Source organism: Callithrix jacchus, chromosome 18 (genome assembly GCF_049354715.1).
Source record: "Callithrix jacchus isolate 240 chromosome 18, calJac240_pri, whole genome shotgun sequence".
NCBI lineage: Eukaryota > Metazoa > Chordata > Mammalia > Primates > Cebidae > Callithrix > Callithrix jacchus.
The window spans coordinates 11,436,335-11,452,370 of NC_133519.1; the positions used below are offsets into that span (position 1 = coordinate 11,436,335).

The window sequence follows — 16,036 nt, forward strand, 5'->3', positions numbered from 1 at the left end:
CCTCTCTGCTCAGCCCTCATGGAATACTCCTATGCTAAATACTCAGCCGTCAGTTTTATTTTGCCCTAGTGGGCATCTGTTTTGCCTTCCCAAACCCTCTGTTAACCTGGGGTTTATTTCCTGGAGTATACATTGGCGCCAATGTTCCAGTCTTTGCACTGGTATTTTTCTCTCTTATCTCCCACCCTTTGCTTGCTCTCTATGTCCTGATTTCTTTGCTAGGAGCCTGTTTTCATAAATACCTAATTTCTCCTGCCCAGCTACCTACCTCCAAACGGTTGAACCCGTTTTGCCTTCTCAGTCCAACCCTGCTTTCCTACCTCTCAGGCAGAGAAACAGCAGCTGGAGGAGGCCCTGAATGCATCCCAGGAAGAGGAGGGGAGTCTGGCAGCAGCCAAGCGGGCACTGGAGGCACGCCTCGAGGAGGCTCAGCGGGGGCTGGCCCGCCTGGGGCAGGAGCAGCAGACACTGAACCGGGCCCTGGAGGAGGAAGGGAAGCAGAGGGAGGTGCTCAGGCGCAGCAAGGCTGAGCTGGAGGAGCAGAAACGTTTGCTGGACAAGACTGTGGACCGACTGAACAAGGAGGTGGGGCATGGGTATTTTGGGCCTTTAGGAAGAGGCCCAGCTCATCCAGAAGCTGGCCTGAGGGGACAGAGGGTTGTGAGAGGAAGGGTTGGTCAGAATGTATGATGTTTACAGCTGGGCGCAGTGACTCACGCTTGTAATTCCAGCACTTTGGGAGGCTGAGGTGGGCAGACACCTGAGGTCAGGAGTTCAAGACCAGCCTGACCAACATAGCAAAACCCTGTTTCTACTAAAAATACAAAAACAATTAGCTGGGTGTGGTGGCTCGTGCCGATAGTCCCAGCTACTTGGGAGGCTGAGGCAGGAGAATCGCTTGAACCTTGAAAGTGGAGGTTGCAGTGAGGCGAGATCGCACCCCTGCACTCTAGCCTGGGTGACAGCGCAAGACTCTGTCTCAAGGAAAAAAAAACGTGTGATGTCTGCTTTCTTCAAGAACATTTTTGGGAAGACCAAGACCTAATCTTCTGGAAGGGGCACCTTCCTATGTCCCCTCCATGTTTTGGTCCTTTCCCTCATGTCCTGTTTCTTTATGGTCTCATGCTTGGACAGCATCTCCTGAGGTTCTCCCTTAGAAGTCTACAAAAGCTGAATACAGGAATCTTCACTGGCTAGTTTGTGCAACATAATGAGGCTCTGTTGCTACTTAGAAAAAAAAAAAAGAGGGCCAGGCACGATGGATCATGCCTATAATCCCAGCACTTTGGGAGGCCCAGGTGGATGGATCACAAGGTCAGGAGATCAAGAACATCCTAGCCAACGTGATGAAACCCCGTCTCTACTAATAATACAAAAATTAGCTGGGTGTAGTGACGCACGTCTGTAGTTCCAGCTACTCAGAAGGCTGAGGCAGGAAAATCACTTGAACCTGGGAAGCAGAGGTTGCAGTGAGCGGAGATCCTGCCACTGCACTCAAGCCTGGGAAAGAGCGAGACTCTGTCCCCCCAAAAAAAAAATTAGCCAGGTGTGGTGGCTTGTGCCTCCGTTTCTCTTTATAGGTGGGGAGTTGAGACCCAGAGAAGATAAGTAACTCGCCTGTGGTTGCTAATTAGTGGTAGTGCCAGGATTCGAATGAGACATCTGTATTCCCAGCTACTCGGAAGGCTGAAGTAGAAGGATTGCTTGAGCCCAGGAGGTTGAGGCTATGGTGAGCTGTGATTGCCCCACTGCACTACAGCAAGACCCTGTCTAAAAAAAAAACCTCTGGTAGAATTTTTTTTTTTTGAGATGGAGTTGTGTTCTTGTTGCCCAGAATGGAGTGCAGTGTTGCGATCTTGGCTCACTGCAACCTCCACCTCCTAGGTTTAAGCGATTCTCCCGCCTCAGCCTCCCAAGTAGCTGCATGCGTCACCAAGCCTGGCTAATTTTGTATTTTTAGTAGAGATGGGGTTTCTCCATGTTGGTCTGGCTGGTCTCTAACTCCTGACCTCAGGTTCCCTAAGTGCTGCCTTGGCCTCCCTAAGTGCTGGGATTGTAGGCATGAGCCATTGGGCCTGGTGAATTTTAAATTTGGGTGAGGGGAAGGAGAAAAGAAAGAAAAAAGAAAAGGAAATAAATTGCTTTTGCTGCTAAGATTCTCCTTCTAATCTTTTTGTAAAATAAGAGCAAACATATATCAATTCTAAAGTGCACATTTTATCACTGGTCAATGAAAAATGCACATTTTACGTTTCTGAAATTGAGTTGTGTCTTGTAACTTACAGTATGTTATAGTTCAGTTGGCAGATTTTTCTTAGTGGTACATGTTATAATCATTGGTACCTTGAGTTGTGCTGAAATGGTCATTTAAGGCTTATTTTGTATCCGGCACTGTTGTAAATACAGAACTTTACATAATTAACGTAATTTTCACAACACCTTGTGATATAGTTACTATTTTTTTTTTTTTGAGACGGAGTTTCGCTCTTGTTACCCAGGCTGGAGTGTAATGGTGCGATCTCGGCTCACTGCAACCTCCACCTCCTGGGTTCAGGCAATTCTCCTGCCTCAGCCTCCTGAGTAGCTGGGATTACAGGCATACGCCACGATGCCCAGCTAATTTTTTGTATTTTTAGTAGAGACAGGGTTTCACCATGTTGACCAGGATAGTCTCAATCTCTTGACCTTGTGATCCACCCACCTCGGCCTCCCAAAATGCTGGGATTACAGGCTTGAGACACCGCACCCGGCCAAATCACTTCTTTTTTTTTTTTTTCTTAAGATGGGGTTTCACCATCATGGCCAGGCTGGTCTTGAACTCCTGACCTCAGGTGATCCATCCACCTCAGCCTCCCAAAGTGCTAGGATTACAGGTGTGAGCCACCAGGCCTGGCCCCTATAGTTACTATTCTTATCCCATTTCACAGATGGGGAACTGAGACCCAGAGAAGCTAAGTAACTTGTGTATGATCACTAGTAAGTGGTAGAGCCAGGATTTGAACCCAGACATCTGTATATAGCTATTAGCCATACTGGGCCCAGGAAAGAGCAAGAGAGGGCTGCCTTGTCAGGAAGGAGATTCTTGGGGGGGAGTGTTGGGAGTCTGGGCCTGCAAAGGGACATTTATTAAAGAGGTACAGTGCTGAAGACCCTTTTCTCTTTGTTTTAGTTGGAGCAGATCGGGGAGGCCTCTAAGCAAGCCCTGCAGCAGCTCCAGTCCCAGCTGGAGGATTATAAGGAAAAGGCCCGGCGGGAGGTGGCAGATGCCCAGCGCCAAGCCAAGGATTGGGCCAGTGAGGCTGAGAAAACCTCTGGGGGACTGAACCGGCTTCAGGATGAGGTAGAAACCTAATATCCTTGCCTTTGAACTGAACCTGTAGCCAAGGGTCCCTGAGGCCCAGGTTTTGGTCTAATGACTTGCAGGATGAGGGAATATATTGTCTGTAGAGCAGTGATTTTCAAAGTTTGCTGTATCTTAGAGCCACCTGCAGGGATTTTTAACAAATCCCAAAACCCAAGCTGTATCCCATACCACTTAAATCATCATCTCTGGGGATGGGATCTAGGATCAGGATTTTAAAACTCCACAAGTGATTCCAAGTTGTGTAGACTTTAAAAACAATAGGCCAAGTGCGGTGGCTCATGCCTGTGATCTCAGCATTTCGGGAGGCTGAGTCAGGTGGATCACCTGAGGTTAAGAGTTCTAGACCAGCCTGGCCAACATAGTGAAAACCCATCTCTACTAAAAATACAAAAATTGCCAGGTGTGGTGGCTTATGCCTGTAATCCAAGCACTTTGGAGGCTAAGGCGGGCGGATAACCTGAGGTCGGGAGTTCAAGACCAGCCTGACCAACATTGTGAAACCCCATCTTTAAAGAAAAAAAAAAAAATACAAAAATTAGCTGGGTGTGATGGCACACACCTATAGTCCCAGCTACTTGGGAGGCTAAGGCAGGAGAATCACTCGAACCCAGGAGATGGAGGTTGCAGTGAGCCGAGATCACACCACTGCACTCCAGCCTGGGTAACAGAGCAAGACTGTCTCAAAAATAAAGAAAGAAAGAAAACACATGAAAAGTCCATCTGCTTCTTATTGTCACCACCCTACTGGTCATTCTAAAGAATGACAATGATGACATGTTGCTCTGCACGGGGCTGGACTGCTCCTGCCCCTCACCCCTCACCTTCTTACTACACTGAGCTGTGGCATTTTTACCCCCGTGGCCAGATTCAGAGGCTGCGGCAGGCCCTGCAAGCATGCCAGGCTGAGCGAGACACAGCCCAGCTAGACAAAGAGCTTCTGGCCCAGCGACTGCAGGGGCTGGAGCAAGAGGCAGAGAACAAGAAGCGCTCCCAGGACGACAGGGCCCGGCAGCTGAAGGGCCTCGAGGTGAGGGCACTGGGGGGTGACCTGTGGAAAAGGATTTTCCTGGCATAGGTGGGACTTTCAGGCCTCTTTCTGTACTAGCAGCCGAAACTGGCAGCCCACAGCTGATGGGTTTTGTTTGGCTGTCGTATTTTAAACAACATTGAATCAATTGCTGTTGTTTTGAAATTTTATAGATGTCACCTAAAAATTTGGATTTCTGGCTTCTTTTGTATTTGGCAGATATGGTCATACTGAGTGTCTTGTCCTGAATCTGCATGGCAACAATTGGCTGGGGCTGAGCGGTGGCTTTCCCCTTTAGAGTGAAGAGTGTTCTTCACTTTGCTATATTTGATAATAACAGCAGCAGCAAACATATATGGTGTTATGTGATAGGCACTTAAGACTTATTTAGCTGGGCGCAGTGGCTCACGCCTGTAATCCCAGCACTTTGGGAGGCCGAGGCGGGTGGATCACGAGGTCAAGAGATCGAGACCATCCTGGCCAACATGGTGAAACCCCGTCTCTACTAAATAAAAAAAAAAAAAAAAATTAGCTGGGCATGGTGGCACATATCTGTAATCCCAGCTACTTGGGAGGCTGAGATAGGAGAATCGTTTGAACCCAGGAGGTGGAGGTTACGGTGAGCCGAGAATACGCCATTGCACTCCAGCCTGGGTAACAAGAGCGAAACTCCGTCTCAAAAAAAAAAAAAAAAAAGACTTATTTAATCCTCAGAATAACCCTGTGGGGTAGGTAATCTTGTTTTCTCCATTTTAAAGATGAGGGAAACTGAGGCACGGAGAGATGAACTCGTCCATGGTCTACTGCTGGGAAGTGGTAGATTTGATTTTCAGACTAGGCAGTCTGGTGCCATGTGCATACTCAGCCTCTACTGGGTACTGCCTCCGGTGCCTCCGTTTCTTGAGTCTCCTCATCTCAATCTTGGCCCAGGTACTTGGGTTTCTCTCTGTTTTCCCATTAGAGAAATAGGGTTTTCCAATGAAGAGTGGATTCTGGGGTTTGCCTTTCTGTCATGGGGCTGTGAGCATGGTCCCAACCTGCCCGTGATACCACACCTGGTCAGCAGAGGGCGCTGGCTCCATGGTGGCTCTGGGCCCTGGTCTGAGTTTGGCATTCTGGTATCCAGCATTTGGGACAGAATTAACCTGTTCTTCTGTTATAGGAAAAAGTCTCACGGCTGGAAGCAGAGTTAGATGAGGAGAAGAACACTGTGGAGCTGCTAACAGACCGGGTGAATCGTGGCCGGGACCAGGTAACCCCCGTCACACCCCATCTCTGTACTGTATCACCTCTTGGTTCCCTCAAAAACAAGTCTACCCTCCCATCTTTCATCATCCGGAGAGGTCTGCCTGCCCAATCTGTGCATGGCTGGGTTTACTTCAGGGTCTTGCCTGCTTTGGGAAAGGCTGGCCAGTTTCCTTGGGTGGAAAGAAGCCAGTAATTTGCGTGGAGGAAGGGATCCTCGTGGCCTGGGCTGCTCTCTGACCTGAACTGGGGCTTCTTTAGTTCAGGGATACTAGTTCCTGGTGGGATGAAGGAGGCCCTGTTTACATTCTCTGGCTCCTCCCATTTGAATAGGCTGTGATTTTTTAGTTGCCTGGGAATTTCTGGATTCAGGGTTCAGAGACCATCTTCCCGTGACTCAGCCTCACTTGGTTCAGCTTGCTAGTGCGTCCTTAGCCCTCTCCAAGTCTGGTCCTCTCACCCCTCTCCACTAGGTGGATCAGCTGAGGACAGAGCTCATGCAGGAGAGGTCTGCTCGGCAGGACCTGGAGTGTGACAAAATCTCCTTGGAGAGACAGGTGAGGGGGGAAGGGAGGAGTCCCAGGAATGGACCCCAGGAGGTGGATAAAATGGCCAGTGGAGTACTGACTGTGGAGGCTTCCTGTCCTTCTCAGAACAAGGACCTGAAGACCCGGTTGGCCAGCTCAGAAGGCTTCCAGAAACCCAGTGCCAGCCTCTCTCAGCTCGAGTCTCAGAATCAGTTGTTGCAGGAGCGGCTGCAGGCTGAAGAGAGGTGACATAAGCCTGTCCTCCCTCCCTCCCTCCCTCTTGGCTTTTCTCCTCTGCAGCTCCTTTCGTCTTCCACGTCAGATATGGCCAACGTGGCCTGATATTTAGGGAACATTTTCTCCTGATAGAGAGCAAAGAGAGTTGCAGAAATTCTTAAATGTGAATGACCTCGCTCTCCCTCGTTCTTTGAATCTGCCCTGGATCCTGCCCAGTCTAATGGTGGGCTCATGATTAAGAGAAGTCCTTGGGGGCAGTAAAGGGCCAAGATAGGATTCCCTTAGAAATGGGGACTCTTGGCCAGGCATGGTGGTTCAAGTTTCTAATCCCAGCACTTTGGGATGCGGAGGTGGGTGGATCTTGAGGTCAGGAGTTCAAGACCTGGCCAATACAGTGAAACCCTGTCTCTACTAAAAATATAAAAATTAGCTGGGCGTGGTGGTGGGTGCCTATAATCCCAGCTACTTAGGAGGCTGAGGCAGGAGAATTGCTTGGACCCAGAGGTGGAGGCTGCAGACAGAGCTAGACTCCATAAAAAACAAAAAAGAAATCGGGACACTCATAGACGTTCTTCTACCTCATCTTAGGGAGAAGACAGTTCTGCAGTCTACCAATAGAAAACTGGAGCGGAAAGTTAAAGAGCTATCCATCCAGATTGAAGACGAGCGGCAGCATGTCAATGACCAGAAAGACCAGGTGAGCACATGGCACCCTGGGGCCAAGCAGCTGTGGACCATTGGGTATGTTTTCCTGAAAGCCAAGGGGGCCCTTGTCTCCCATAGGTCTTCCAGACTTAGACTTTCCTTGTCTAAGGACAGAGATTAGATGGAAAGGACTAGACTAGAGCAGTCATCGTGAGCATATCTATTGAGTGCTTGTCCTGTGCTAGGTTCTGTAAGTATGACACATGTGTTAATACATTTAATCCCTAAGTCAACCCTGTGAGGCTAAGGAACTTGCCCGTGGCCACATTTTTTCAGGGGCAATTATGTCTAGTCAAGATAGTTACAGGGGAGGGTCCCAGGCCATGGTAGTAGACGCTGTTCCAATGTGGGGACTTGGTATCCTGCCCAGCTAAGCCTGAGGGTGAAGGCTTTGAAGCGTCAGGTGGATGAAGCAGAAGAGGAAATTGAGCGACTGGACGGCCTGAGGAAGAAGGCCCAGCGTGAGCTGGAGGAGCAGCATGAGGTCAATGAACAGCTCCAGGCCCGGATCAAGTCTCTGGAGAAGGACTCCTGGTATGGGCTGCCCCTTTGCCCCTTGCTCCATAGGGACAGTAGAGCAGAGAGGGAATGGTCTCTCCTGAGCTGGATAAGGAGGAGAATGTCTAAGATGGGACTGTGCAGTCACTTGTTTCTGGTTGAAAGCCAGTATATTTATTTCTTTTCTTTTTTTTTTGAGACAGAGTTTCACTCTTGTTACCCAGGCTGGAGTGCAATGGCGCGATCTTGGCTCACTGCAACCTCCGCCTCCTGGGTTCAAGCAATTCTCCTGCCTTAGCCTCCCGAGTAGCTGGGACTACAGGCATGTGCCACCATGCCCAGCTAATTTTTGTATTTTTAGTAGAGACGGGGTTTCACCATGTTGACCAGGATGGTCTCGATCTCTTGACCTCATGATCCACCCGCCTCGGCCTCCCAAAGTGCTGGGATTATAGGCATGAGCCACCGCGCCCAGCCCAGTATATTTATTTCTTAGTATCTCAGCCATCATCCTATACCTCATCTCCCTAAATCTGATTAGTTGGGTATCTTGTAACTTTAGGCCTTAGAAGAATTGGGGGTTCTTTAACACAAAAAGAGTGGCTGTCTCAATATTTCTACTTCCCCTCCCTAACCAGTATTATTCTCTCTGAGTCAGGCGCAAAGCTTCCCGCTCAGCTGCTGAGTCAACTCTCAAACACGAAGGGCTGAGCTCAGATGAGGAATTTGATGGTGTCTATGATCCCTCATCCATTGCATCACTGCTTACGGAGAGCAACCTACAGACCAGCTCTTGTTAGCTCGTGGTCCTCAAGGGCCCAGAAACCAGGCTGAAGGCCTGTCCCAGCCAGTGCTGCTCTGCTCTGCTCACCCTGGATTCTGCATTCCTGTGCATGACCCAGTTATTCAGACCTAAGACCAGGGAGGGGTCTGAGCGATGGTGATAAAAGACATCAGCAATAAGGTGATGGATGGACTTTCCACTGGAAGCGTGGATATTTCAAGCCAACTGAGCCCTTTCCTCAAGTGCCGACACCTCCCTCATCTCTCTCATGTGGAAGGATGATCAGCATTAGGCTGATAGGGACTGAGCAGGATAGGAAGGGATAGAAATTGCCATGTGTATAAAGCTTTATTCTTTAGCCTTTAACCCTAAGGCTCAGGGAAATATCCTATGCTATTGTGCTCCCTGGATTCCTGCAACTCATTTTCCTTCTACTCTGGAGCAGGGTGAGGGGAATGTTGTGGGTAAGGGACATGCAGGCGTGGCTCTACCCATTTCTTTGCACAAGTATGGGGCTCCTGTGGTGGTAGTCCCCATACCCCTCCAGTTCCTGTGTTTTGTCTTCTTCCCTTCCCCTCTTCGCCATTCTTCCTTGCATTTTTCCTCTCAGTGCCTTGGCCAGGGTAAGGAGATAAGGATGCTCTTCTTGCCTTTTATATCTGCACATTCATACCTCTCCAAAGACCAGCTTTTCCCCAGCCAGGGCCCTTAGCCTTCCCTGCTGCCCCAGTGATTGATTGAGAGAGCTGTTGGTTTTTCTGCCGATGAGCCCCTGGGAGAGGGACTTTGGTGGGGCCATGATAAAGTGGCGGGGGTCTGGTGCTTCTCAGGGTTTCCGTCCTTCCTCCTCTCTCTCCTCTGTGACTGTGGATATGGTTATAAGGTGGTTGCACCTGGGAGCCCTGACGACTGTCTGTACAAGTTCCAAAAGGAAAGGTCTCAGTCCCTGTGACTTGGGGGCTTCTCTGACCAGATGTGCCCAACATAGAGAACCAAGGGACCCTCATTTTCTGAGGTGCTTGGTCTTGATTTAGGGCTTTGCAAGGGGTTAGAAGCTGACTGTAAAAATGGGAAGAGGCAACAGAAGACATTTATTTCTCCTTTGGATTTTAGGGAGAGCCATGTCCTGGTAGGGAGGAGATGAGGGGAATGATTCACCTCTCATATTTACTAAGCAGGTTCTATAGGGAGCCAGTGGGGAGGAGGAAGGCTCTTTTCACGAATGACTTGTAATCTCTTGATTAAAAAAAATCCCTATATTCTTCTGCAAATCAGACATTCTTTCCCAATCCAATTCAGCCTTGGTTTTATTTTAAATTAAATATCAAAATTATACATTTATATTGAAATCCTTGGTTTGTCTTCTCATTCTTTTTCCTGGCTTATTTGGAGGTCCAGGTTTTATGAAGTCATATTAACCATATAGCTTAGGGGCTGAAGCTAGAGTTTTCTTCACCTTACATTTCAGAGGCCCTTTACAACAGAGCAGATGGGACCTAGGAAACCCGGAGATGTTTATAGCAGTCGCATTCTCTCCTGAACAACCTTCTGGGAAGAACAAGACCAGTAAATGCCTTTTTCAGAATTAGAGTAGAACAGACCAGAACTGGGTTCTATTCCCTTGGGTTGTAGGGATAACCCCAGCATTCACTTCCCAGATACAAAAATCCTCATTCATTCCTAACTGGCATAGGACCCAGTCCCTACCTGGGAGGTAGGGACATTTCTGCTGTTCCTGCCCTAGTGTTGCCTTGAAGAGGGAGCTGGCCCTTCACTAGAGCCTATTGCCAGGTATAGGGGTACTAGCCACTGAGCAGTGGGTCAGACCTCCTCCTGAAGTTTTCTGTTTGCTGTCTGTGTAAGCCATAGACAAGTGGACCAGCCATCTGCCAAGAGCAGCTGGGCAGGGAGGAGGCTCCAGGGTCCTGCTTGGCCAACCCTTTCTTCTAGGCCCTCAAGATCCCAGCCTAGGACTGGGGAGCAAATGCAACCGAAGTCAAGGCTCATCCTTTCTCATGAACGCAAATTCCTTTTAAGGCAAAGTGTCCCGCCTCTCCCAACCATATAAGGGCAGCATCAGTATAAGGGCTTCTGCAAAACAAGCTCCACCCAGAGCTTGGCTGGCTTAGACTGGGCCTCCTGGGCCTCTCGCCAAAGAAATGCACCTGCCAGACTGGCTTAGGCCAGTCTGAGTGAGCTGGCCCTTTGGTGCCTGCCTTTCTGCGGTGGAGCAAAGGTTTACTCAGCTCTACAAAGCCTACAGGCTGGCTTACGTATAGAGAGAAGAACATGTATGGAAGGAAGCTTTTGCAGCTTCCAAATTCTCATCCTCTAGGAGCAGGCAGGGTGATTCCCTCTGACCAACACTGATCTTGGAGAGATGGAAGGAGAAAGATTAGTGACGTCTGTTGAGCTGCAACCGCATACGCTAAATACAGCTGTTCAGTTAAAGCAGCCCCATGTCGCTCCCAAGCCCTACCTTTGTGTAAATCTGTGCGAGCTGGGCTAAGACAAGTCTCAAACCCCTTGGCCCCGCCCACCTCGCTTATCGCGCGTTCTCGGCGAAACCACGAGCTGGGGGCGTGGCCTACATTCAGCCCCGCCCCCGACAAGCCTATACAAGGAGGCGGTTCCGCGCGCGCCCGCCTAGTTGGAGCGGGACCGCTCGGTCGAGAGGTTGTGTGTGTGCTGCGACCCCGCGGGAAGATGAACGGGACGCAGAACTGGTGTACCCTGGTGGACTTGCACCCAGAGGACCAGGCCGCGGTAAGAAAAAGCGCCCTCGCCGTCTTTCCCGTTTTGTATTCCTGATTTCTAAGCCCGCCGCTCCGGTGCCCCGCGCCGAGTTCGCTGACATCACCTGGTGCCCGGCTCGCGCGGTCAGCCCTGCGGGGCGCTTCTCTCTTTTTATTCTGCTGCCTGCGACGGGCATTAGGAGTCGCGGGGTGAAGACTCCTTTGAGGCTTCAGAGCTAGGGGCGTCCCTGCCCTTTGGTAGGACACTGCGGCTCCTGGCTGGGACTCGGCGCCGGCGAGTTCGTGCTTGCTCCTGCGTCCTCTGGGCAGCCAGACTGGGTCCCTGAGCGCTTTCGGACATTGTGTCTCGCTGAGGAGGCTTAGACTTTCCCGTGGGTCGCGGGTCCTGGTGACCTTAGAGGCCCGTCAAAGAATTTCATCACTGTGCTTTGGATGATCAGTAACAAGAAAAAGGGTAGAGTCAATTCCAGGGCAGGGTCGGGGGCGAGTGGGGGACGGTGGGACTCGGGCTATTTCGAGATTGTCCAGGGACTCTACTTTTCGCTAAAAGGGATAGGGCTTTCCCGCCCGGGGGTCACCTCTCGTCTTGAATTTCTCCGCCTTCCCGCTTGTAGTTCTCCCGTTTTCCTCCCCCTATCGGCCTATCAGTAGCTTGCTGGGACGGTGTGTTGGTTTTGCTTCCGTCCCCAGCCGCCAGGCCCGGGGACGGTGGAGGAAGGGGAGGCAGAACCCAGGCTGTGAAGGGGAGAGAAGTGACCCAAGAAAGGGCTTTGGGACAAGGAGAGGGTTGAGGAGATAGGCGGCGTTGTCCAGTGCAGGCTGGTCTACCTAGCTCCTCTTTCTTTCTCTGGCTCCCAGTCCCTGTTCTCCCCACCCTAGCTTGACCATATGGTTTTTCCTGTCCAGAGGCTGAGGAGGGTAATTTGTGGCTGTTTCTAGGTTCTATTGGGGAACTTAACCCAGATTAGGTGTGTACTATTACATCAATTTCCAAGCTATTGTGAGTGAGAGTGCAATGAAAATCAAGGTGATGGGGAGTTTGTGTATCATCCCCCCTCCCCCATCTGATTCCCTTACCCTCTGCTTGCCTGAGCCTGCCCTTGAGGTAGATATAACCTAACTGAAGCTAGATTATGGCTGTTCTTCAAGCGATATTTGTAGAATAGGTGCTCATTTCAAGTTTAGAATACAGATGGTCATTTAGTTCTGGTCCCAGTCCCCTCTCCGTTTCTGCCCGGGCTATGAGTGTTTTTGCCACATTACAATACAGATGTTGCTATTGGCCAACCCCAGTTGCCCCAACCCCACTCTTCTCTAGCCTGCCACATCCCCAGCTGTGAGACTCTGAAGAGAAGGAAGAAATCCATCCGTTTTGTGTCAGCTGCAAGTCCTACTCCATGCTCTTTGTTTTTAAGTGTAAAGAGTCTCGCTTTGTAGCCTGGAGTTCAGTGGCTCTTCGCGGGTGCAATCGTAGCACAGCACAGCCTTGAACTCCTGGCTTCAAGCAATCCTCCTGCCTGAGCCTCCTGAGTAGCTTGGACTTCCGGTGCACACCACCGATAGCTTCTCCTCCATGCTCTTGCTCACACTTTTGGAATAGTTGAGGGAAAGGGTATGAGATAAATAAAAGAGAGGGATGTTTGGGCTGCTTTTTGCCTGCTATAGAAAAGAGATAAGTTTAAGACCCAGGCATTGGCAGTATTAATGAATCGTTAATCTGTACTGTTTCTTTTTTTCTTTTTGGAGACGGGGACTTGCTCTGTCACCCAGGCTGGAGTGCAGTGGCACAATCTCAGCTCACTGCAACCTCCATCTCCTGGTAGAGATGGGGTTTCACCATGTTGTCCAGGCTAGTCTCAAACTCCTGGGCTCAAGCAGTCTGCCCACCTTGACCTCCCAAGGGCTTGGGATTACAGGCATGAGCCACTACATCTGGCCCCTTATACTATTTCTTGATGTTTTTGCTGCTTGTCTGGTGGAGGGAAAAAAATCATTAGGAGAAAATAGTGGACAAGGAATTCAGATGGTCTCTAGCCACAAGTTAGTTTGAAGCTAACCAGACACCGTTAGAGCAAGGGAGAGACAGAATTACCCTTTTATTCCTTTTTTCTAGGCTGAACTTGAGACTTATTTTACTCCAAAGCTGGGAACGAAGTAATCATTGTCCAGATCTCATCTTGGAGACATTCCTGGGCCCTTAAGGGAGGGGAGGAGATGGTAAACAGTCAGGACACAGGCCTTGTCCTGGATTCCTCTTCTCTGAGCCAACTTGCATGGAATTTACGGCTCTGGACAGTCTCCAGGAATCTGTCATATAGTCACACCACTGAATGGATGCTCAATGAGTGTGCAAAGTGATTAAATCAATAAATGATCAAATGTTTTTTCCAGAGTCAGAGTGTTGACAGTTGAACTGATTAGAGTATCCTCATGGGAGTGTGGGCCCTGGGACTCTGTTGGTGTTTCCCCATTAGCCGGGCTGCGTGCCTCAGCGTATCACATATGGACATGGACATAGGGTAGCCGGGCTGCGTGCCTCAATGTATCACATATGGACATGGACATAGGGCTAATACACTCTCTGGGACTTTATATTGTTGGAGGCAGATGCAGCAGGTACAAGGAGCCAGTGTTTTTCAAAACTACAGACCATAACCACTAGTGGATCTGAGATCAACTTAGGTCAGACCAGCATTAGAAAAGAAATAGAATCAACACTCTTAGAGTGTTAGTAAGGATAGACATTTTTGGTAGAGCTTTTATTTCAGTTATATATATGTATGTGTGTGTTATATATGTGTGTGTTAGTTTACTGGATCGTGATGTGAAATATGTTTTTGAGATTGAAAAGCTTTGCAAGCCCCTGTGGTAAGTGATATTGGCAAATAAATATACAAATAAACACCAAACTCCTTTTTATTAGGTATTTCCATTAACTTCGTTTGGTTACGAACAACAGAGAATGAGTCCTGCGAAGTTAAGCAGATGAGGACATGATTAGAAGGAAATGGAGCAGTTCACAGGATTTAAGGGAAAGCTTAGAAAGTCCTATACAAGGATGTCCTGGGACCTGAGTGAGAGGAAAGTTGGAGACTTACTACTATCGGTGAATTGGTTCCAGCTGTTTTAGGTCCTTTCACCATTCTGCTCAGGATTCCAGGGAGAGAGTACCATCATTTCTTGGCCCCCCAATTGTCCAGAGCAGGGCAGGGTTCCTTGATTGATAGCCCCCAGATTATAGTGATGGAAAGAGATTCTCCAAAGACCCAAGTGTTGCTATCAGTGGAGGGGAATGGAAGCTGTGTGGCAAAAGAATAGATGTCCATGCCATTAGACTTTACCATGGATGATCTCTGATTTTATATCCCTCCTTCCCTCTCTTCCTTCTTTCTTTCCATCCTTCTTAAATCACTTTTTTTTAAGAGGGTCTCACTGTATTGCCCAGGCTGGAGTGCAGTGGTGTGATTATAGCTCACTGCAGCCTTGAGCTCCTGGACTCAAGGGATCCTTCCATTTCAGCCTCCCAAGTAACTAGTACTACAAGCATACTCTAACATGCCCAGCTAATTTTTCATTTTTTGTAGATATGGGGTCTCACTATGTTGCCCAGGCTAGTCTTAAACTCCTGGTTTCAAGTAATCTTTCTGCCTCGGCCTCCCAAAGTGCTGGGATTACAGGTGTGTACCACTGCACCTGACCTTAAATCACCTGACCTTTTTTTTTTTTTTGACATGAGGTCTCACTCTGTCACCCAGGCTGGAGTGCAGTGGTGCATCTTGGCTCACTGCAACCACCATCTCCCCCGTTCAAGCAATTCTTCTGCCTCAGCTCCTGAGTAGCTGGGATTGCAGACATGGGCCACCATGCCCAGCTAATTTTTGTATTTGTACTAGAAATGGGGTTTCATCATGTTGGCTGGGCTGGTCTCAAACTCCTGAGCTCAAATGATCTGCCCACCTCAGCTTCCCAAAGTGCTGGGATTACAAGCATGAGTCACCATGCCCGGTCTCTTAAATCACTTTTTATCAAAGGAATATATGTGTGTGATTTTAAGAAGATCTAATACTATCAGAAGGCTTTTAAAAGAAAATAGCAGTCCCCTCCTCCAAGTTCTGCTCCATGAACGTAACCACTTTCTACTTTTAGCTGTTTTGTCTTGTGTTTACCTCCATGTTTCTAAATAATATGCTTACAATGATTTTTCTTGATGTATCAGTTTAGACATCTATTGACTTCTGTTTTGGGAATTATAGGAAAATCTATATTCCCACCCTTCACAGGTGATAGGTCAGGGTTCATATCTTGGCATCTTTCTCTGGGCGTCTTTCCTCGTCTTTTTCAGACTTAATGACCAAGGCAGCTCGTATCCCCTGCTGCTCTGGTTTCTTCAAGTAATCTTTCAGTGTTATCTTTCCTTAGAATATTTGCATTTTTTCATACTCTTTCTTTTTCTTTTTCGGCAGAGGGAGGTGTGGCACGGGGGGGGGAACTGTCTTGGCCAGAGCGGTTCTTTCAACACCTGGGTGGACTCGGAATTTTTGTGTCAGCTGCAGTCTGAACACGTGTCTTTACCATGGAATAGGTGATGTTCCTTTAGGACTTCAGAGACTGATGTAGTTTAATACCAAGTCTTCGCAGAGCCTCACTCTTTTTTATTTTTATTTATTTATTTATTTTTTGAGACGGAGTTTTGCTCTTGTTACCCAGGCTGGAGTGCAATGGCACTATCTCGGCTCACCGCAACCTCCGCCTCCTGGGTTCAGGCAATTCTCCTGCCTCAGCCTCCTGAGTAGCTGGGATTACAGGCACGCGCCGCCATGCCCAGCTAATTTTTTGTTTTTTTAGTAGAGATGAAGTTTCACCATGTTGACCAGGATGGTCTCGATCTCTTGA

The 16,036-nt window shown here is 48.8% G+C and overlaps 2 protein-coding genes across 24 annotated transcripts in view; both read left to right on the forward strand.

Moving 5' to 3' along the window:
* CGN (cingulin) overlaps positions 1 to 9,736 on the forward strand; it is a 29,963-nt gene extending 20,227 nt beyond the window's left edge. For 3 of the 4 annotated variants that reach the window (XM_017966265.4, XM_008984366.4, XM_054247438.2), the window contains exons 13-21: positions 328 to 585; positions 3,170 to 3,340; positions 4,230 to 4,391; positions 5,554 to 5,643; positions 6,110 to 6,193; positions 6,290 to 6,408; positions 6,989 to 7,097; positions 7,476 to 7,639; positions 8,262 to 9,736. In XM_017966265.4, coding sequence (XP_017821754.1) covers positions 328 to 585; positions 3,170 to 3,340; positions 4,230 to 4,391; positions 5,554 to 5,643; positions 6,110 to 6,193; positions 6,290 to 6,408; positions 6,989 to 7,097; positions 7,476 to 7,639; positions 8,262 to 8,403 — 1,299 coding nt within the window. In that variant the 3' untranslated portion in view covers positions 8,404 to 9,736. Of the gene's footprint in view, positions 1 to 327; positions 586 to 3,169; positions 3,341 to 4,229; positions 4,392 to 5,553; positions 5,644 to 6,109; positions 6,194 to 6,289; positions 6,409 to 6,988; positions 7,098 to 7,183; positions 7,291 to 7,475; positions 7,640 to 8,261 lie in introns of those variants that run through there. The other variant, XM_054247439.2, reaches the window with a different exon arrangement.
* Positions 9,737 to 11,033: 1,297 nt separating this feature from the next.
* Positions 11,034 to 16,036, forward strand: part of TUFT1 (tuftelin 1) — a 44,575-nt gene continuing 39,572 nt past the window's right edge. For all 20 annotated transcript variants that reach the window (XM_078355665.1, XM_078355671.1, XM_035280349.2 and 17 more), the window contains exon 1: positions 11,034 to 11,153. Coding sequence is in view for 18 of the 20 variants with exons in the window: in XM_035280349.2 (XP_035136240.1) it covers positions 11,094 to 11,153 (60 nt within the window). In the remaining 2 variants the exon portion in view is untranslated. The remainder of the gene's footprint in view (positions 11,154 to 16,036) is intronic.